This window comes from Trachurus japonicus, chromosome 14, assembly GCF_045865225.1.
Source record: "Trachurus japonicus isolate A0001 chromosome 14, Traja_1.0".
Taxonomy (NCBI): domain Eukaryota; kingdom Metazoa; phylum Chordata; class Actinopteri; order Carangiformes; family Carangidae; genus Trachurus; species Trachurus japonicus.
In genome coordinates, this window is record NC_140920.1 from 14,906,728 (window position 1) to 14,930,040 (window position 23,313).

Genomic DNA, 23,313 nt, shown 5'->3' on the forward strand with positions numbered 1-23,313 from the left:
ATTAATCCAGGTGTGTCTGAGTAGTCACAATGGTCAGACACACCTGGATTAATCAGTTTGTCCGATAATGTAAGACAGGAAACAAAGGAGCAGCATTAAGTTCAGGAAGTAGTGGAGCTGTGCATAGAGCCCATTGAATCAATTCAACTGGACTTCTTGAAGACATTCCACCCCTTATCCAAGTGGCTTCATCCGTATCCATCCTGAAGCCACTTAAGAGACGAAAAAGACAAAAACTAAGTCCAATTGACTTGATTCAACTGCCTAGAGATGCCTGTGACCTGGACAAATGTGAATTTGCACGGACACTACTACTATATTGAAAGATTATTCAGTTATGTGCAAACATATATGTAATATTTATTTTTGATTAGCTCGCTGAAGTTGCTGCAAATTGATTGTCCTGATGCAAAAGCACATTTATTCATTAAACACTGAGCACATGACTGAATTAACATGAACTATAAACTCCCTTTGCTCCCCTCAGGAGCACACTGACCATTAATAAGTGCTGAATCTGGCTGCAAGAGCAGAGTCACACTCACCAGAGCAGGTGCCAGCACGGGCCTCATGACCGGGCAAGCAAGGGACACACTCATAGGAGCCTGGTGTGTTCTCACACTGCTCATTGGGACAGGTGTCGGGGCTCAAACACTCATTTATGTCTGCAATGAAGGAGAACGCATACCTGTGTTTGGATCTCCACAAGTATTCAGTAAACACATGCAGAGAACAGACACAAGCGTATTGCAACAGCACACATATAATAAGTGTTTGTCAGTGGACAGTCAGCGGCCATAATGTCCATAATGTCATAATAATCAGTGTCTTTGTACCTTCACAGACTGGATGACGGTGAGACTTGCTCCTAAACCCGATGTGACATTCACATTTATAAGAACCGGGCAGGTTTATGCACTGGCCTCCAACACCACAGATGTCTTGCTTAGAGCATTCGTTCACATCTGCAAAACAGAGGGGATAACATCAGCGCAAGATCTGAGAAATGAGGGGGAAAAAGATAACATTTTAGCACAAAGGTCACTCAGCCTAACTCACCTACGCACTTAAGTCTCCCATGCTGCACCATGTGTTTATAGCCCTGACGACAGTGGCATTTGTAGCTTCCTTCTACGTTGACGCAAAGGCCTCTGCCATGGCCGCACGGCTCTGACTCACATTCATTGTCATCTGGACAAGAGGAGCGACAATTAAGAAAGATAGAATTACATGTGATGCAACATGATGCAAACAGTGTTGAATATTACAGAGAGTCAAGAGAGAGGCACAGAGCTCAGAGGAAACATTGCTCTGATTCCAGGAAGTAGTTGTCATCACTCAACATCATTCCTTTAGCGACAGTCATGTATTAGATCAACAGCCTCTAACTCACTACCAGATGCAGAGAGGTTAACAGCTTTAGTAGACATCTATCTTATAGCTGCTCTTCTTACACATCTTATTTTAATAAAACATGTTGCAAATATGTAAATGTTGCAAATAAAGTAAAGTTTCTAAAAGCAGTACCGCACCGCTTAAAATTGTGGGACTTTAAAAGACATGATATCCTAATGTAGGTCAAGCTCTTAAAACACAGGATAGAAATTTGTGGTCTCTGAGCCAAAATATTTTCTCAAACCAAAACAGCTCCCTCATATCCCATCATTATGTCAGGCTGAATAGCAGTCCACATGATGAGCACACATGTTTATTAAAGCCAAATATTAATAGAGTTTAATAAGAACCACTCAATTTAGGAACTATCGTATGCCTCTGCAACTCAGACTAGTTTCAGACTACATTACATACAGACTACAGTGTCGTATAAATATCAAACGCTTGTGTGATATTTTGTCATAATTGAGTAATGGCTATAAATAGTTTTCTGAGGTCACAGGGACCTTGACCTTTAATCAGTTCAACCTTGAGTCTAAGTGGATATTTATATAGAATTTGAAGGGATCCCCATGAGGTGTTGTGAAACTGTTGAGTTTAAAAAGGCCCAAATCATGTGTTTGAGATCACAGTGACCTACAGTAGTGAGACCTTGTGAATGTTTGTGTCAAATTTAAATTAGCTCTGTTAAAGCTATTGTGTCTGTGAGAACATATGGCGTACATGTGGTCAACCTGGTGCTGAGGCATAAAAACATCTGTAGGCCTGTACCTGCCTTTTAATTTCTCATCTGTCTACGAGAGGTAAAGACTTGTGGGATACCAACAATATAACACAACAGTTTCCTGGAATCAGTGACACGTGTTTGTCAGGGAAAAGACATGCGTAAGAAACTTCATGAGAAATTTCTCATCGGTATTAATCACCGTCCCATCCCTGCACCTCCTCTATCCACCGTCTCTACCATCGCCTCTTACCCTCACAGATGTTCCTCTGCGGGTTGAGATGGTAGCCAGGGTGACAGTGACAGATGTGGCCGTTCAGGCTGATCTCACACTCTCCGTGACCACAAATGTTCCTGCTTAGCCTACATTCATCTGTCTCTGCTTCAAGGAGGGGACACAGAGTGGACCAGCATCATATATATTTATACATGCATACATATAAATACATAGATACACACATGTATATGTGTATTTATATTATTAGAAATATATATATATCAAGCTTATGGTATCCATGCTATACCTAAGTTCTTCTATCTTTGGCCATGTTCACACTGTTCAACTTTATATGAAAGCCAATGAGAGGCGTCAGTCAGACATATGAACACACAAGGCGTTACAGACTGAGAGCGCTGTAACAGTAGAAAAAATAGAGCAATTCTTCACTTCATTCCCAAATAAAGACCAGTTTGGGTTTGTAATTCTGGTCAATTTTTTTCTTCTTTAATGGAAATGAAGTCACTTAACACATACCCTACTTTTAAATACCAGCAGGACATGATGTAGTTATTGCACAATGTGAACATAGCCTTAAGACTGGTTCATGCTTCATGGCTGATTGCTCACAACATCCAAAGTGTCCAAACGAGTCAGTTAACCATTAAAGAAGCATGCGTCTGAGGAGAATTAACTTAGTGTTGACCTGACCTTAGATCTGCTTTCCATTTTGATTATTATTTTATGGACTGTCTCAGTGTAGAGTATTAATTGGAGAAAGTCAACATGTCATTCATGAGAGATGGACCCAAAGCTCACTACACATCTTCTCTTACTGGGGAATGTGGAGAGCTTGAATTTCCAGGGTTTTTTTTAACGGTGCATGAACCATGAACCAGAATAGGTGTTTAAGTCAGTTTGAGGTTTGCAGGGAACTCACGCAAGACTTTAGTCTGTGTTTCGAGGGGGTCATTGCCGAGGGTCATTCGGATGATTGTCGGAGGGGTGGGTTTAGCAACTGTGGATCCAACAGAAGACAGATGAAGTGGACAGACTTTAGGAGGGAATATGACATGTTGAACTTTAGCCCTGGTGTTTTGTTTTTTTTTGTCTTCGCCCACACGTGGGAGAACCTTTTTCTACACTTGTACTCATGTTGCAGATAGCAGCAAGACACACACACACACACACACACACACACACACACACATTACATTAAGCACCAGTAGCAAACAAATCTTCACTTGCGTCTCAACATGTTCTATTCACTGGAGTTGTGGAGTAAACATCTGTCTGACTGGTTATATTGGAGGTGTGTTTACCAGGAACACGAAGACTGCTGGTGGGAGGCTGCACAGGGGTCGTTGTCTCTGGTGGCCTCTCCTGATGGACAAGAGTCGATCAGATCTCACAACAACTTTTTTAATAAACCACCTATTTTATGGCATTGGAAACAGGAATACTGTCTTACCGGCCGCTTTGCTTCTGAAAGAAAAACAAAGATAATTTTATTACAACCACAAATGTATTTATTTATTTATTTGTTTGTTTGTTTGTTTGTTTATTTCGGGCATGTCAATTTAGATCATCATCATCATCATCAGAAAACATCTTAGTTCAAATAATACAATACACATGGCCGAAAGGGAAAGCGGGAGAAGCAAAAGCTTATCTAGTCCCGCCCCCGTTACCACAGAATACATTATCTTCGTCATACTTTATTTTTTTATTGTTTTTTTTCCTTATGAGATTTTGACATAACATGTTACAACAGTAGGTAGTAATACAGAGCTGCAGTCTAGCTCTAGAGATTTACATGAACATACAAACGTACAAAGGTCTCTTAGCGACTGTTACTCACCTTCCTTGTTTGGTTTACCGGGGAAGATGACGGTCTCTCTGATATTTTGGAGAAAGTATCCTTTCCCAGCAGGGCAGATCTTACTGAAGGCCACTGAAAACCACACAGAGGAAGAAGACATGATGCTTATTTCACCTTACAACATGACAGCTCACATATGATGAACTGCGACTACGGATATCCTATCGGCTAAAAGCTCAGCAAGTAACCATCCGATTCTCCGTCGACTCACCTGTGCCCACCTGAGGACATCTTTCACAGTTACGGCCCCAGGCTTTGCCCACCGTGCAGCAGCACACCTCCTGGGTGTGGAGGGTCGGCAGCGCGTGTTCGCAGCCCCTGGCCTCGGACACCATGCGGAAGCAGTGGCCCTGCTCGGCTGGAGACTCTGAAAGAGGAGACAAAAGAGTTTCATGTGGAAATGATCCGCTTTGACAGAACAGATGGGAATCCCATTTTCAAACAAATGTTTAATGTCGTTCAATGTCAAGTGGACACTCAAGCAGAGAGAGAAACAAGAAAGGGCGCTAACTCACCAACGCATCGATTCCTGTCCAGCAACGTACCCGGCTTACAAGAGCATTTGAAGCTGCCCAGTGTGTTCAGACAGTCTCCGTTCTGGCAGACGCCTTGCATGGAGCACTCGTTGATATCTTCAAGGTCGAGAGGTGGGGTAAAAAAAAAATACAACGGTTGTTTTTGATATACTGTCAAGGATGATATCTGGTCAGAAAGCATGTGATGGGGCAGTTTTATTACACAAGTAAATAGAAAAAGACTCATAGAAGATGGAAACAAACCCCAACTTCACTTCTAGCTCTAATTCTGTTCTAGTTACGAGCTACATCCTGCCTGTGTTACCTTGACAGTGAGTGCTGTTGAATCTTTTATAGCCTTGTGGACAGGTGGAGCCGTAGTCTTCCACAATGGTCTGTTTGACTGACGCATCTGAGGGAGGAGAAGACGTGGTGAAGCACGGAGGGAAGGATGTGACAAAAGCACAAGTGAAATACTGTTAATGACGAGAGAAGAGCTGCAGCTACAGAGAGAGATCCGTACTTTATATTGGATGATACAAACCAAAATAAAACTGTAAAACCCCTCCTCAGTAATTCAATAATAGCAAAGTGGCTTAAATCAGCCAGTCTGTATAAAGTGATTAATAATATATCAATAAAAACAATATCAGGAAACTTGTCTTTAAGCACACACAGTATGTTTTCCTCAATCCTCTGCAAAACGACTTGCAAAACAGAGGTGCCTAATGTGTACAACCAAACCCTGACACAGTGAAAGCTACTCCCCATTTATACTCACAGCAACAAAAATGAAAATAAAAAAAAAACCTTTATGGGGCTTTAGTGACTGTATAGATGGATATAGTTATTTGTTGAACTGCTGAGACTCAGATAAAGAAGTGTGGAGCAAGAGATTTATGGTTAAGGTAATTAAAAAAACAACAACAAATAAAAGTTAAAATCAAAACCCACAAATGTTTCTAAAACTGATATAACCAGACTGTAGAAGAAGTAGAAGTAAATATGGCAAACAATTTCTTTATCATTTATATTAGTAATAATGTAAAAGCAACACATTCAGTTTTATTACATATCGTCATAATACAAAGGCAGCACCATATGTTTGGCAATGATGCTGTTACAGTATGGGAGTGTTTAGCTACTGTAGCCAAATCTGACAAGCAGAGATTTGACATTTTGAGAAATAAAGTACATTTATTTTCTTGCTGCTAGAGTTAGATGACAAGATTTATAACCCTTTGTGTTCAATGTAAGCCACAGCCAGCTGGAGGTTAGCTTAGTTTAGCAAAAAAAAAGAAAAAAAGAAACGCAACCCAGAAAAAGCTCACCTACCTGCTTCGCTAACACTCATCAGTTCATGTGTAATAACTTGTTTGTTAAGTCCTTTAACACCTTTTTTTTTCTACTGACAGTTATTTTTATGGGCTATGATGAGACAAAGCCTGTCAGAGACCAGACTGGAAAAGTCTTCCATGAGGTTTTCGCTCATGCCATTTTTCTCCCCCCCTAAAGGAGCCTTGAATCTCGAACACAGAAGAATGTCCAATTTTCCATGAGGGAGTAAAAAACGTGTAAGGCAGTTTTATTAGAGAGCTGTGGGAAGACAGCACTCACACAAACAGTAAGAAAGTTCAATGAAAAAAGGAGCACCGCTTACTCCAGCCGTTTTCATTAAAAAAAGAGGACCCTATAAATGGATATGAACGTAACAAAAACAGGCAGCACTCTGGGCAGAAATCCAGTTATCTAAAGACCAACCAGACGCACAGTATTAGGTTGTCTTTTTTTTTTTTGTCAAAGGCTGCATTGTCCGAGTCAGAACTGAGCGGCGGAATAATAGCAGAGTGGAAAAACGTGAGTAGCCAACATTTTCTTGAAATTCAATCTTCAGCAATGTGATGACAGTCCTGCACTGGGCAGGCCCATAGGAACATGCTTAAGTAGAGGGTTATTTTCCACATTCTCTTTTTCTGTCTCACTGTCTGTGTGTGCAATTCCTGTAATTTCTTCCGTTTTTCTTTTCCTTCCCCAGCGTTTGACACACTCCCTTCCCCACCTCGCCACTAACTTTCATGTACACATTCAAGCATTTTTAAAGAGGTATGGAAGTGATTGTTTTAATCCAGGGCCGTAATTTCATAAGGTTGGAGGTATAAATTGCTGGGAATGCCTGACATTTTTGGCACGATAAACCATAATTTGTTCCCGAGAACACACAAGATGAAGATGGGATGAAACTCTAAAGGTTATTGTGAGAAAAACAATTTGATGTAGTTTCATTTCTGAATATAAAGCTGAGCTGGATAAAGTGGTTTAGAGCTACTTGAAAATTAAATAATGAACAATTAAAGGTGCTTTAGGTGCTTCGTCACTCACTTGGTAGTTTGGGGCACTGATAACACTTGTTTTGTCCCCATGAATTCCCCACACTGCCACAACAATCCTCCTGATTGGTCAGAACAGGAAGTGGGGTGCTGTTGCACTGAGGCCAGAGGAGACAGAGAGAAGTTACTGTAACAACATAACAGGAGACGACAGGTTCAACGTCAACACATGAGCGTGCGCCGTAACTCACAGCTTGTTTGGGCGTCGTCTCCTGGAAGCAGCGCCCCTTCGGTTTGTGCCGCGTGGGGATCATGCGCTGACTCCCCGTCTTGTGAGGAGGCTTGACGTCTGATTGGTCGAGAGGTTGAATGACTACGGAGGTGTCCGGTGTGTGGTGCACACGCACATTAATCTGCACTGAAATTGAGAAAAAAGGGAGAAATCGGAGGAACGTTATTCAACACATTTGCACCATTACTGAAAACCGACCTACTGCTGCGAGATGCTGAAACAAAGCTGAGCTACCTTCAGATGAGTGGTGCCCCGGAAGGGTGAAGACTGACGTCGTTTGCGTCATCTGGGTACGCCCTATTACTGACTGCTCCACTAGTTTGTGGACGTCTGGCTTCAGAGATACTGGGTAGACGGGCTGCTTGTTGCCTCGCGCCGCCTGTGCTTGCTGTGTCTGCTGGAGTGGAAACTGGCAGAGGCGACCGGTGAAGCCCGGCGGGCAGAGGCAGTGCTTCCTCGAGCTGCATACTCCTCCATTCATACACGTCAAGGGACACACAACTGTAGAGAGAGAGAGAGAGAGAGAGAGGAGAGAGCTGTCAGGAGGAGACAAGCCGAGGTCAACAGTTCATAGATGAGAAGGATGGGGAAAAAACTTATAAACGTGAGCAACACAAGAATATAATCACATAGTCAGATGATGATGATGATGCTGATTGAGATTCATTTATTCAGAGGCAGACTGAGGTTGATATGGTCACGTGAACAGCCTGATGACTTAGTCGTGCATAACACCAACATGGCAGACGGTCACAACGGTTTGTAGCATGAGCAGGGCCACGTAAAATATTCACTGTGAACTGTACCACTGTAAAAGTCACACCAGCTTGACGGACTAACAGGTCCCTGCAGCCAGTCGGCAGCAGTGTCTGAGCAGAGAGGCAGGTAATGCCACTGATGTGTTTAACAGCTCCATTCTGACATATGGGAAAGATCTTCAGGTCTATGGGAAAGCTCGCTGGCTGGAGGGAGGCTCATGGCGTATACAGTGTTCGGCGCGGTTTTATTGGGTCTCCCATTGTGTTTATTTTAAGTCCAGTTGGTTTTGAAATTCCCACAATAGAACAATCAGAGGAAAAAGAAAGCGAGAGAGCAGAGGAAAAACCGCAAGTAAGTGATGAATCCAGGGAGAGAAAACTGAAACCCAACAGTAATGCAGCAGCGCTAAGACAGTTAATGAAGGAACGGTGGATAAATAAACAGACAAATAAACAGACAGCAGCCTTGAGCTTTAGTGTCACATTTCTACAAAAACCATGCTCATTTAATGAAAGGAGTGAAACTCTAGAAAAGGCTATGGCCCTAAATAACATTACAAACAGCCATACAAAAAGAAGAACCTTTTATTGATCACTAAATATCTAATTAAAGAACTATTTAGGTCGGAATAGTTTCCAGGCAACCCATCTAAAATGGCAAAATTACCATTCTACATGGATTAGACAAACAGAGGTGTAACGTGTTGATTAGGCAGATTTGGTTACCAATTCGACAAAGTGAAGCTAGCCGTTTCCTCATTCCAGTATTTGGGCTAAGCTAAGCATGTGCTGGCCTGATCTTTAATAGACACATGAGAGAATGGTATGTACCAGTATTTTCTTGTCTGATGCTCCAACAAAAATAGACAGAGCTAATTTCCCAAAACTGTGAAATCATAATAAAAAAAAGTTTCTCCTCAGTCCAGCTTCTCACATAAATATCCAGAGGTTTCCTTCTGTAATAATGCTGTGGACTAAGGACATTTTTCAATCTCAAATAATATATAGCAGGTGTTCTTCCTCCTTGCTACACTTTCCTTCACATCCATCATCCCTCTTGCATCAACTCTGCATCCTAACGTAGCAGTAAAGTCCAGCGCTATAGCATCATGAAGACATAAATAGTCAAATTGTATGAGTCGGTTTCTATTCACTGAATTACCACTTCTGCTTCTCTCATTACTGCGTCAAATACTACGACTGCAAAACCAAGGCCGGTTTAGGGGAGAAAGCACAGTGTTTTTCCCCCCTCCTGGTAAATTCGGTATTTTCCACTACAGCTCGTCACAAACTGCCCTGACCAGTAAACACACAAGCTCTCTGTGCAGCTCACTATCATGATGATGGCTGTTTTTAGGTCTGAACACTTTTGGTTATAATCTTGCTGCTATTTGGAGCTACCAAAACAATGACGCTGACCACTAGAGATTCATTGAGAACTTTTCAGACAAACACACTCGGGAGAAGAAACAAAGGAGGAGAGGAGAGTAGAGAAGGAGGAGAGAGGAGTAGAGAAGGAGGAGAGGGGAGTAGAGAAGGAAGAGAGGAGAAGAGAGGAGAGGAGAGGAGAGGAGAGGAGAGGAGAGGAGAGGAGAGGAGAGGAGAGGAGAGGAGGCCTCTTTCTGCTGCTGAGCCAAGTGTGCACACATGGAAGTAATTAGGAGCGGACAGCCAGGGAGTCTGGGTTGCGGCGTAATTAGGAGACTAGATCACTTTCAACACAGCAGGGACATCCTCAAAGAGTGAAAGTCAGGCAGAAAAATTAAAGGACTTCAATAAAAAAGCAAACTAGTGGGGTACAAAAATATTTAAATCCAAACTTGATGGATACTAAAGAGGCTGTCTCCCACTGTCGACCACCGTGTGACCGTGGTCTATAACCACTCGCACTAGCAATCAGGCTGGATTGGACGACTCAGGAAATAGTAGGCGAGCAGCACAGACTGAGGACTCACGACTCAACTTTGTTCGACTTTCTCTGACATAAGGGAGTTTTTCCACAGTTCAGATTTTGTCTCGGTAACTGGATTTAGAAAAGAGAGGAAACTGGGAAAGATGCGGGGGTTGGAGATTGGGACTGCAGACGCAAGAAAGACAGGAAAAGAACCTCTTTTCCAAGCGTGATTACACAATCTAAACCCACAGAGGCTGGAAAGACGATGGAAGGAAAAGTCTGGGCCGAGGCCTCGTCTGGCTGGGAAGGTGTCTGACTGAGAGCGCAGCGCAGTCAGGGTCAGTTCAACACCGGTGTAACTCATGAACACAAAAGCTTCAGGGAGAAATCATATTACACATTTGGCTTATGTTTCTTGGGTGGGAACAAGGGCGGGGGTCGTCGTGTGAATGAAACCTTTTGATGTCAGAAGAAGCCCAGTGTGGTGCCACACAACACACAGAGCCAAGTACAATCTGATCAAAGAGCTTCCATGAAGACGTTCAGGCGCAGAGTTTGTACAGGCATTGTCTAGACTAAAATTATATCACTTTGACTGTAATTATCTGAAGGCAGCCTCAGGGAGGAGTGATTTCTATTACAAAAACACTGTAGTTTGAGCTTTTACTACTAAGTGTTCGACTACTCTACTGATTACAGGTAGGAGGGGGAAATGGAGAGGAGATGGCACTCTCTCTTTCTCCTATTTAGTAAATGTTTCGCTCACCTGGAGGCTGGAGCACACTGAGTTTAATGTGAGGTAACACCCACTGTTATAATGAAATTAAGATGATGTTATTTCAACTCGACCATATAGCACCACACACAGGTTAGTGCAATCACAATCACACTTATAAGACAGATACATCTCACATACAATGATAAGAGTTCCATGGAAACAATAAATCTGATTTTTTAAAAATCAAGTGCATTTGTTTGACATTTAGGAAAATCACTGTTTTATCCGTTTCACATGTGACAAGAAAAGAAAAGTAAATAGTCTTGCTATGAAAGGGAGCTCGACTTCGGGGGATTTTTATGTTGGACAGACATTTGTATTGTGTTTTTGCTTTATGTGGGACATGTTTTTGGCCTCAACAGCACATCCAGGCACATGTTGGGAAATACAACTCTGAAAGTCTGTCAGATGCCTGCCTTTTGGAAGTTATGTAACATTATTTATAAAACATCTAATTTCATTATGGGAGCAACATGAGAGGAAACTGTAGACTTCAACAGTTAATAGGATGTTTTGATGTATATTTATTATAGAAACAAACCTTGTTATTGTAGATGATCTAATTCCCCTCATCTTTTCCTGTTGGACTTTTCTTGTACTGTATTTCATTTATTATATTCTTTCCTAAATGTTTGTTTCTATATGCAATTCAATTTACAACATAATTAGTTTGCTATATTAATACATTCAAACAATAACTTATTTAATTTATAGAGGACTATTCAAGATACTCAGGAACAAAAATAAAAGCTTCCAGATGATGAAAGTTGTGTCTTTCCTCGCCTGTTGTGCTTGTTGGGCATAAATTCAAGCTTTGCACAGAGCTATTAGAAACATCCATTAGTCTGTCTGGCTGAATGGAAAAATAAAACAATGTCCCAAACCTAACCAGTCTTTTTTCTTCTTTTTTTTTCAAACAGAATTAAGGCTGAAACCACTTTTTTAAAAACTGCAATGATGTTTTCTTTGCAATTTCAATCAATAACACTGTAGGAACAACAACAGTTGTCATTAATGCGCTTCATGTCCGATTACACGGACTCTGTTTAAATTATCCATCTCATTCCTGTTTGTCTTCTGAGCTCCAGGGGGCTGAATACTGTAATGTGTGCACTGCAATAACATACAGTGACTCCTCCTTCACATCCACCTCCATCAGTTAAGCTGAAGCCATACTGGCAATGCATGGGCTAATGATTTCTGCAGATCTAGTTTGTGAATGGGTGTGTGTGTGTATGTGAGAGAGTTATTAACTGGAGGTTGTACTGTCTCCTGGAGAGCCGCTGTGGTTAGGTGACCGCACCACATTACATACCGAAAAGAGCATAAAGCTTTACAGCTGAGATCATAAGGATTTTTACTTTCCAGTGGATTTTCTTTGCCTCAAAGTTCATTAGCTGAATTTATGATTCAAAAATCACTCATCGACTCAGCGTCGCAGAGGCAGCCAGCCTCTGTTTTGAACCACACCTTCGCCTTTACGCATCTAACACATTCCTGAGACGAGAGGTGGTGTGTTATTAAAAATCAGATGCACCTAAGAGTTATTTGGTGGTCTGAGTGAATGTGAGGCATGAACAACAGGCTGAACAGTGGAGGCTGGGGCTTGTGCATGTGAAGCACTTATGATATCATGAAGCTCATTTTCCACATGGCCCCGTTTAAGAAAATCTCAATCTCTCATTTGTGGCATAAAATGGTAATTTGATCACTTTATAACTATTTGAAAGAAGACACTCTGTGTTGCCTTTAAATATATAGCCGCAGTTTTCCCATATATGGCCTCAGTTAAGCTAAGAAAACATTCAAAGTCGACTATATCCTTTGCTGTCATGCCTTTGAAACCTAATTTAATATTGAACGTCAGCTTGCAGGTACGTTCCAAGACAGTCTGGAGGCATATAATTTTCCCATGCGGCGCTCACTCCAAGTAGAAGAGCGGAGCGAACCGACAAAAGAGAGAAAGAAGGAGGAAGGGAACAAAGTCTTTGTCTTCGAGCACTTCTCGTCCGAGTGTTTCAAGTGACATATGAGTGAGAGCTCCTTCTTCATCATGTCATGATTCACCCACAGAGGAGAAAGACAGATCTCCTCGCAGCATGAGATGGTAGAAGGAAGAGATCATATATCTGGGAGAGTGAGAGAATAAAGCAGAAAGAAGCAGAGCGGAGGAGAGATGTAAAATCCAGAGAGCAGAAAGTGTGACGATTCAGTGGGATTACTGCGATTCCCAGACACTTTTTTTTTCTTTAAGGAAAAACATACTGTACATTCCCCAAAGACTAAATAAGCACACCTAGTGTAAGTAACAGGACACAGTTCAAAAGACAGCATGTTACATATTTTTAGGAAATTATGGGTAATAACTGTCAACAGGAAAATTATACCATAGAGTCTGTCTTTTCTTTCTTTTTTTGCAAGCTGACAATAACTACTAACAGCTAACAGAAAAATGTTGTTACAAAGAAAAGAAAGAAAGAAAGACAGAAAGAAAGAAAGAAAGAAAGAAAGAAAGAAAGAGAGAGAGAGAAAGAAAGAAAGAAAGAAAGAAAGAAAGAAAGAAAGAAAGAAAGAAAGAAAGAAAGAAAGAAAGAAAGAAAGAAAGAAAGAAAAACAGAAAGAAAGAAAGAAAGAAAGAAAGAAAGAAAAAGTTGCCCTCTGAGTGGCCTGTGACCACCCACCCACTCACTGCTGTCTGTCTGGAGATGACGCATCGACAGCCCCCTCCCTCCACGGCGTCCTTTCAGCCGCAGCCGCACCCTCCCAGCACAAAAACAACAAATTACAGCCCCACAAACCACAGTAGAAACGCTCCTCAGCTCACTGAACCCAGAGCTGCTTGCAGACATCATCTCTCAACGTGCAGTCCACACAATGGCCCGATTCGTGCCGTTCTTTGAAACACACTCATGTTTTTGGCAAAAAATAGAAATGAGCCCAGACTGCGAGATTCAGACACCCAAATCAGTGGTGATGACGCTCACTGAGTCACTTTCATTATACTATTCAGTCCCAGTCGGACCCGACCCAGTCAGAGATATAAAAACACTTTGGGGCCAACATGCGATCATTCCCCTGGTCTTCAGGTCTGATACATGATCTTGTTGACGAGGCATTTCGATACCGCTACGACTCATGTTTGCACTAGTGGAGTCTAGTGACTGTGATACATGATGCAGATTCAGACTTGTAACAAACACAATGTCTGCACTATATCATGATGTCAGATTAAATTTAGAAAGTTTCCAAATATATTCACGCCAACATATTTTCTTGCTCGAGTAAACATAGTAATTGTTCCGTGTGTACATTATCAATCATTGACGTCATATCACGCATCTTTTGTCAACATGAGGTTGTTAGGGGATACTCTAGAAAGTCACAGTAAACATTAGATAAATCAAACAAGATGTCATGTCACATGATAAAACTCAATAATTAGCACATGACTCATGTGCTAATTATTGAGTTTTATCCACCTGTTGATTTATACCTTTTGCCCTTTTTTGGTGGAAATGTAAAATAAACTCAGCTTTTCTGAGCGTGTCTGTTGTATACAGATACTCACTGTGTTACTATATGTGACTATATGTGACCAGAACTCTGGGAAAACAAACCAGTCAGGTGTTTATTTCCACTGGTTTCAGCATTATGAGTGGCCCTGTCACATCACACAGTTGTTTGATCAAATGTTATTGTCAAAACTTAAATTTAAACTTCAATATTTCAATGAGTTTCCTATATTTAGTGTTTTACTACTGCCATCCATCTTTCATGACCCTAGAGAACCATGACTAAACAACACTGCCTGGGCCCCATAAACAGTAAACACATGCCACTAAAACCACCGTTTAAAAAGAGAATAGGGGAATGGCTATCATTGTATGACGTTCCTCACTTCACCATCAGCTCCAAAGCAGGAAACCGCATCCCCAAATACGCCTACCATCAACTGGCACTGTGCGACCACATACCACACGAAGTGAGAAAGAGCATCGTACGAAATGGGTCAGTCTCCTGCAGCCGAGCCAGGCGATGGGAGTAAATGACATAATCACTGCCTTTTGAAAACACAAACCTGCGTACGCATTCCTCCTCCTCGCTGCAGATCTCCGTGCTCCGGCAACAACCCCCCTCCAAAAAAACTGAGCGGCCTCGGCCTCAGCTATCCAAACAATAGTGCCGTCCTTCGTCCACTGTCACTAAAAGGCATTCATTACCTCTCACAGTCAGCCTAAAACAACAGTTTGTTGACCCCACAGGAACTGGACGATGACGACGAGCTGACTCCGCCAGAGGAAAGTGGAGCGGCCATTGTCAGACAGATCAGGACGGACTGAGAAGGTTTGCAATTATCCAAATCTACATCAAACGCTGCCTTGCACAACGTGATTTTTACATGTCATGGAAATATGCGGTGTGGTTTCAATAGTTCTTGGGTGGGCACATATCCAATGTTACCCTGTCACACCCCTCTGGCGGAGATGTTTGTGGAAGGAGAGCCAGAGTCAGACAGGATCTTGGCGTAAATGTGAATGATGTCATTTAATGACAGTCTAAAAGCCGTGGCTATAGGACACGGAGAGCAGGCAGGTAGAGGAGTGCTGACAGTGCTCTGCTGAGATTATGTCAGATACCTGCCCTGCGGGATACTCAGCACTCAGCGCCGGAAAGAGCGGAGCAGGTAAATGTCTGCAGGCTGCACACACTCTCAGGCCACGGCAGCAAGGCAGCGCTGGCACAGGCTGTGTTATTCTGTTTACCCTGGCTAATCACTACAGCTACAGGGTCCTGCGTGGTGTGGGTGCAGTCCCTAGCACTCGCATTCCTCTGAGCAGCTTTAAATAACTGCTCCATTTCTCCCCCTCGCTAAGCAAATGGGAGGAGAGTGTTAAAGATGGCAAAGAAGGCTGTTTGTTTGAGCTGGATTCAGTACACTGCTCTTGAGCACCAAACACACATAGGTACACACACGCATGCAAATATACACACTGTTCCCTTGTGACGGTCCAAAAAAAAAAAAGAGATACCTCTAATTGCTGCTTTGTTTCCTTAGTTTAATTTACTGTGATGCTTTTTGCAACCTGCACCACCTAATTAGCTGTTGGCCCACAGGAAGTCACAACACGCCGGAGTCTGATTCGATGGGAAAACTCCTGGTAGGATCATGTGGATTTTCACTCTGACTGAGTGTTGTGGTGCAATGTTGACAAATGTAAATGCAGAGAAATTACTGTGGCTTTAATCCTTTTCAACAACTGGGAGTGGCTGCCCCAAATGTAGTCTAAAAGTAATGGAGAAATTTAAACCCTTAAGATTACATAGGCATAGTTTTTATAACTTTTATCACATTGTTGGCCTGACTGACTGGTTGAGAGGGACAATGTCTTGTATTATAACCCAGCTTGTACCTGGTTCCTGTCATTATGGCTGCTCTTTCATATCAGTTTTTGAAGACACATTTGTTGTCCCACTTGCAAAACAGTGGTAAAAGCTTAATGAAGATTGTGGACCCCAAATAACCCCATGTATTATTTCCCCCGCATGCATAAATAGACAGGGGGAGGTGACAGAATGCGCATCCAAAAATATAAAAACACATCCTTGACAGGGGGTTGAGGATCATCCTGCCGACACATGATGCGCATTTCACCACAGCGTTCAGGATAAGTAAGTTTTACGTGACTGTGAGCTTCCCCAAGTGTGTGCGTTTTTTGTTTGAGAGGGTGTGAGCACAGGAGCCGTGCCCAGCTTTGCCTCTGAGCTCGGTCCAACCTGTGGCAAAAATCCGGAGTGCTGCAGGTTTTTGGTTGCCCGTGTTAGACCGCCTTCTCCAAAGCTTGGCACAAGAGAAAGAAGAGTGTGTGGGTAAGAGCAGAGGGCTTTGAAAGGTAAAATAAACTCATCTCCTAAACAGAGAGAAAGCAGAACCGGCTCCATCTACTGTATTTGACTGACTTGTCTTCATTTTCAGGCTCCCATGGACCTCTGACCTGTGCCAAGGAAAAACCAAAACAAACCACAGGGCTACTACTGTCACTTTACTCTAAATACAGAACCACATGGGAAATCCTGAAATAGCCATATCCACTTTTCATGATGCCCATTTTAGGTGAGACGAGCCCAGACTGGGATATGATAAGCCCGCTTCCCCCTGTGCTTTTAGTTATTCCAGAAAAAGACAAGAATCTAGAGCAGGCGGGATGTCTGGAGCGTTGTTAAAGATGAGATGCTGTGAAGTCTTAGAGGACAGATAAGGCTCGTTGGACTGTCTGGCAGGCAAGCAGCTGCTGTCAGTAAGGCTGATGGATGAGATGCTTCTGTGCTGCAAACAGCGAGGAAAAATTAGACGTGTTCATTTTAACAACCAGTGTATGTGTGCAGATACTGTTATGTTTTGAATAAATAAACACTTCATTTTATACGTGTGAAAAAGACGCATACAGACACAAAACGGCCAGTCTACAAAGAGCAAAAAAAGCATCTCAAGTTGTCTCCTACTTCTTCTTATATGTATTTACAGCCAATTTCTAGTGCTAAAGAAGAAGAAAATCAGTCGGCTGTGGGATTTCTGCTCAGCAAAACACATGGGGATAATTACGAAATGGTGTTCATCTGTGAAGAGGTTCAGGTCCAAGCAATTGGAGCAGAATGCAAGAGTTCACTCTACAGATTTTTACAACTTACAAACTCAGCTTCCAACCATATCTCCATGCACCCGTCCCTTCTTCCTCTTTTATCTCTCCTGGCTCCTCCTGAATACTGTGCAATACAATAACTGAGCTGTTACAGAAATGGTAAGATGTTTTTATGGCTGACATGAACATTACTTCTGCCTAAGTCCCTTCAGAGCCTGATGATGACTTGCATAGATATGATGTGGAACACAAGAATAAAAGAGAGATGTCTGGGATGCATCAATTCCCATCGGTTCTGGAAAATGGATGGAGGGCAAAGGAAAAGCAGAAACTAAGATGTTTCAAAGCCTGTGGTAATGAAATTTCAATAGACATGATTTGGAAAGGTCAACACACCTGTCTATATATGGTCAGCCATGGACAACACTGTGATGAGGCACACATCTGGGGGAGGCTACTGTGAAGAGCACAGTGGCCTCCGTAATTCTTCAATGGAAGACGTTTGGAACAGCCACAGCTCCAAGTAACTGGGCAAGAGCGGCCAGATGGAGGCCTGAGCTGCTTGGAGTTTGCAGAAAGCACCAAAAGTACTGCGAGAAACAAGATTCTGTGGTTGGATGAAACCAAAATTGAACCTCTGGCCTCGGTTCTGACAGTCCTGCCTGGAGGACCACGCACCGCTGCTATCCCATGGTGAAGGATGGTGGTGGTTGTGTGGCAAGTGGAGGACAGGGAAGACTGGTCAGAATAGAGGACAAGCTGAACAGAGTTCAAAGACAACCTTAATGAAAATCTGGTCCAGAGCGCTAAGCTGAAGGCTCTTCTTTCAACAGAATAATACTTCATAAATGCACTGAAGATCTATGAAGTTTTTCCCAGGAAACGTGACCGGACCCATATCTGACATATCTGAACTCAATTATGGAGCTAAGATGATGAAGTTTCTTAATCTGGTAACTACATGGTATATGAGCTGTAGTGCATGCTAAAGCTCAGAGATCATGTGTAAAATAATGATTACATGGATAACCTGCTGTGTTGTATTGTTCAGACTGTACATTAAATAGAGCAGTGCTGGCTCTAACTGCTATGTATTTAACCATAACAGATATTGTGTAATCATTGACTGTTTGTCTGACAATGAGTGCAGAGCTTCAGCTCAGTAGAGACTCTTTCAACTGGGTTACAAGTACAAAGCCTGCCTGTCATTCAGGTGATTTGTAGACAGACTGAGAGAAACCGCTCTGCTTAACATCTGTGTGGTCGTCTGTCTGTCTGTCTGTCTGTCTGCCTCAGGCTGGGACAGTGTAATCACACACCGTTCAGATCAAACAGGTCATAATTTACATGTAGATTTGATTGAAATAAAAATGACTAACGTTATTTTTCTTTTAAATAAAGAGGCCTATGCCTGTCATTAAATAAATCTTCTAACAACAGATGGCAATTGACCAGGCAAAGCTTTAATCAATACACTTATTTTAAGAATGAATCACATGTTTATGTAATAAGATGTTGCTCAAAGCGGCATGTACAGTATGAGGCGTTCTTATGTCTTTCGGCTGATTGTTTTGGTTTTTCAGCACACAAACACATGTCACTTACACCACCTCCATGCTGCTATCTTTAGCAGAAAATGCCCCCAGATGGGGAAATTTACGTCTGTATCAAATTTCATGGCAATCCCTCTGATAATTGTTGAGAAATTTCGGTTTGGACTAAAGTCACGGACCATGCTAATAGCATGGCTAAAGCTATCAAGTTGTTGGTCATTCTACCCAGTAAATCTGGCTCTTCTCTGCTTTGTGTTTTCGGCAGCTGGTCAGAAAATTAAACAAAGTCAAAACAACTCCTTGGAAGCACAAACCTCTGCCAACACTGACATGTTCCGCAGTTTGTTCTCCAGCTGTTTAACCCAGGGAGAATAGTCATTTAACTAAATGTTTTAATCCTGTAAACATTCCCCCAGGGTTGGAAATGAATATTTTCTGAATATCTCAATGGAGCAGGAGCAGATATAAACTACTGTGTGACTACACTGCCGCAGGTTGTCCCAGGTCACGTCAACCTGCACACTGAAGGTAAGAAATGCTTTTCAAAAACACTCCTACTGGTGGTGCCAGGTGGTGGGCACCTGGTGGAGCGCATACCATGAATAAGTTTCTCTCTTTATTACTTACAAAGTTATGGCCATTAAAACGATGGTCTGTTGGCAGAGATCCTAGATTGACATAACCACTAAAAACTGACTGTTTCTTCATCCAAATGCAGACATTTATTTCAATGACTTTAAAAATGGTGCATATACTCACACAGACATGTTGAAGGTATTTCTGCACGTCCACTCGTCAACAGGAGCTACTTTACTCTTGAACAAAGGCTTGAGTTTGGTCAGGTTTGCTCGGCCTTGCTTTGCTGATGTCACGGCCGCTCAAATATGGAAAAGTCTTCATATTGTTGCTGCTATAGCCATGGCCGTTTTAACACAGGGGAGAGAAATTTCCACTTGTCCGCACCACATTCCAGCCCTGACACTGAACATCACACATCTCCTGTCCAAGCTGAAGTCAAACTGACTATTCCCTACTGCAAAAACGCGTACGACTCAGCAAGGATCTGTTTTCAGAGAACAGTTTCTCTACCCAAACCAAACGTCAAACACCAGGCGGTATTCCTGGAATTTAAAAATGTGTTTCTTGAATTATTTGCAGCAGAAGCACCAACATGTGACACAGCACTAGAAAACTGGAGGAAGAAATAGGTAGGCCATGGTGGCCAGGCCAACTCTCTGACCCCACACAATGCCGTGGAGGAGGAGGAGGAGTGCTGTCCTGGCACCACAAGTGAGATTCACTTGACCTCGATTAAATCCAGCCCGCTCACTTCCACATGGGCATGCTAAAGAAAGCAGCTGGAGAGGCCACATCTGTACGACCATCTACAGCTCCTCTGTACTGTAAAAACTGAATGTGATAACTCTAAGAAGCAGCACGACCGTGCAACATAGTCAATAACTTGCATATGGTTTATTCTGACTGACTTCTCTGTTGGTTTCCCTCCAGCCAAAATACATATCAGGCAGGTTTCTTTCATTTTTCAAGTTACACTGTATCTAAAAAATTCTCATTTAAATTTCCAGATATAAAAACCAGTGTAATCACCCAGTGGGGCTGGTAAACACAATTAACATTGTAGTGGAAAAAGATTTTAAAGATAGAGAGAAATGAGTTTCCAAGTTCAGTTCAGTTGATTGTGCTCTATTCTTGTAAGAAAGAAGAAAATGGAAAATGCTTCTGGCACCAATGAGATGTCCGTAGAAATATGAAGCTATTGCATCATGTACCGCTGCCTCTGAAATGCTGTCATCGTGTATAATTTATTATTTCAGGACCACTGCAGCGTAATGTACTACTTTCATTAAGATAATGGAGTTTGTATACTTTCAGATATTTTGGTGAAACAAAAACAAGCAAAGTGACTTATAATAAGGATTTGCTCATGCAAATGAGAAGGTGATTAAGAAATTAGAATTAATTTTCCTGTAATTAATGGCAGAGTACCACTGTTCATTACAGCAACATCGGTAAGAGGCTGAAGCTCCAATATTAGTTTTTCGACTCACATGGACTTCTCATGTCTTGTTGTGTATCTCTGACTGTGGAGGAGGAAAGTGGACCAGTGAGAACCAACGCTGAGCCGGAGACTGACGTAGACTGCAAGGCTCCATGTCTCACCACAGCTGATCTGATACAGCACAGAAAGGCTCCACTCATGCCAACCAAACGCTGGAGTTGAGGGCAAAAACTATAGATCAAAAGCGAACATTTATAAGCTATGTAATGAGGCGTGCCTCACTAATTAAAGTGTAATATGGGAACATTTTCCAACAGTGCAGTGGAGGGTAAACCCATCTCACCTCATTTTAACCACCTATTTATTTACAGGGCAGAGTTTAGACCCACTTCACATAAATCTTAATGTCATGAATTCATGATGAATATGAGTAACTGGTATTACATTGATGTGTGACTTTAAGAGGATCGTACTCTTTAACAAGATAAAGCCATCGATGAATGAGCTTTACTGTGGTCATTGTTTGGCTTATGATAACCACTTCAAATCTGACAGTTTTCATAAAGATGAAGCTGAAAAGACATTTATTTACTTCGTGATACAGTATTTACTATTTACTCTTCTTGATCATGTCTGTTTTGTTGAACTTTACTCCACCATACAATGGAGGTCAAATCAGTATGGACTTAACTGTCCTGGAAGCTGCAGTGACTGAAAGGTTAAAGGTTTAAAGGTGTCAACTTAAAGGTTCAACCCCAGTTAACCAGTTGGTGAAAGTGTGGAACATGTTGCATTGTTACATATCTTGAAAATGAAACCATAAAAGACAGTGAAAGGAATGACTGCATGAGTCAGTGCTCTGGCCTTTCTCTTGTGAAGACAATTTTCTGTTCATATTACTATCAAATCGCAAGTGTTTTTTTTTCTGTCTGAAATGCAGCTGAGTGGCACTCAGCAGCACTATGTGATAAACAGATTTATAGTGATAGTGAGTTGTTTTCTGATCATCTGTGATATGCAGGTTTTTTCCATCCCATGTGATAGCCTATTTACAAACAGCCAACTTCCGCAGAAAGTCATTCATGAGCCACCAAACAGGCCTCTCTATACCTCTGCTGGGACTCTATAGAGAGAGAAAAAAAAACTATAAACCCCCGTGGTCAGGGGAGAACTATTAGTTAATCGCAGCGGCCTAGTTATATCCCCTCATAAATATACAGCATTGTTTCTGCAGCTACAGTCACTCACCGACCCTGAAGCCCTGTCCGATGAGCGTGTCGGCCCCCTGCCCGTTCTCCGCGATCAGCGTGGTGTTGTTGCCCTGCTCGCAGGTATCCTGACACTGTCCCTTCAGGCAGATCCGCTTGCAGATGAGGGGCGCGATGACCACCTTGAAGCGCTCCCGTGTGGAGGAGCGCTCCGTGCACCACACCAGCCTGTGGACGCTCAGCCAGATGACAAGCAGATGGGTGATCAGAGAGGGCATCCTGGCATCCTTCAGTGCCCTCCACAGAGACCCGGGGACATTAATTCAGAAGCTGAGGAGTTCAGCTCCAGCTCCAAACGCGCCTGCTTTGTTAAAACCAAGGCAGATTTTTTTGGGGGAGTCTCATGCGGCGGAAAAAAAAAAGAAGCGCGTCCTCCCTCCTGTTTTTCTCTCCTTAAGGGAAAACAAAAATAAAATCACTTCCCTCGTGTGCCCGAGTGATCCGTCTGTAAAACTGACACGTCTGGCATCTTCGGAAGTTCCTCGTTGTCTTCTTTGCTGTTGTTTTCCAAAGTGTTGCCCCCTCGCTTTTTGTGGCTCTTCTTTCTTTTTCTTCTTCTTCTTCTTCTCCTCGCCTGTTGCTTTGGTGGAGAGCAGGAGAGAGTGCGTATGTGGGTTTGGGAGAGAAAGAAGGGAGGAGAGGGAGGAGAGGAGAAGGGGTGAGCCAACCCTCTCTGGAGAAACCTGGCGGCAGGCCAGCCAGGCGGCGCAGGAGCAAAGCTTAGAGTGGTTTCCTTGTTGGTTATTTCTGCTGCCCCCGCACAGACCCCGCTCTGCAAATCATAGCTGCACAGCTGCGTGCGTCAGTCTGGAAATAAAAATATAAAGTGATGTACTGATGAGGGTTTAGGCGACGTGGAAATACAATGTGGGGATGAGCTATGGATGCTGATTTATCAATGACTGTCTGTTTGTGCCCCTCTGTGTTTCTTTGCTCTGCTTACAAAAGAAAAGGATCACACTGATCGGCTCAGTGTTAATAACCCAGGAGTTGAAATGTCAATTAAAACTTGACAAGATGTGTGGATCACTGAGGTCAGACCAGCGCTTACT

General features: G+C 42.5%; 2 protein-coding genes across 7 annotated transcripts in view; one reads left to right on the forward strand and one right to left on the reverse strand.

Moving 5' to 3' along the window:
* The window catches only part of ltbp3 (latent transforming growth factor beta binding protein 3), a 34,137-nt gene extending 11,112 nt beyond the window's left edge, over positions 1-23,025 (reverse strand). For 2 of the 6 annotated variants that reach the window (XM_085797913.1, XM_085797909.1), the window contains exons 1-15: positions 22,242-23,025; positions 7,587-7,853; positions 7,312-7,478; positions 7,113-7,218; positions 5,059-5,145; positions 4,734-4,850; positions 4,430-4,585; positions 4,198-4,290; positions 3,808-3,821; positions 3,659-3,719; positions 3,277-3,354; positions 2,373-2,498; positions 1,060-1,191; positions 837-965; positions 546-665 (exon numbers count right to left, since the gene is read on the reverse strand). In XM_085797913.1, coding sequence (XP_085654039.1) covers positions 546-665; positions 837-965; positions 1,060-1,191; positions 2,373-2,498; positions 3,277-3,354; positions 3,659-3,719; positions 3,808-3,821; positions 4,198-4,290; positions 4,430-4,585; positions 4,734-4,850; positions 5,059-5,145; positions 7,113-7,218; positions 7,312-7,478; positions 7,587-7,853; positions 22,242-22,479 — 1,891 coding nt within the window. In that variant the 5' untranslated portion in view covers positions 22,480-23,025. Of the gene's footprint in view, positions 1-545; positions 666-836; positions 966-1,059; positions 1,192-2,372; positions 2,502-3,276; positions 3,355-3,658; positions 3,720-3,807; positions 3,822-4,197; positions 4,291-4,429; positions 4,586-4,733; positions 4,851-5,058; positions 5,146-7,112; positions 7,219-7,311; positions 7,479-7,586; positions 7,854-22,241 lie in introns of all 6 variants that reach the window. The other 4 variants (XM_085797911.1, XM_085797908.1, XM_085797914.1 and 1 more) reach the window with 2 other exon arrangements.
* LOC146974478 (leucine-rich repeat neuronal protein 4) overlaps positions 1-23,313 on the forward strand; it is a 236,219-nt gene that overhangs the window by 198,193 nt on the left and 14,713 nt on the right. The gene's annotated exons all lie outside the window — the stretch shown is intronic.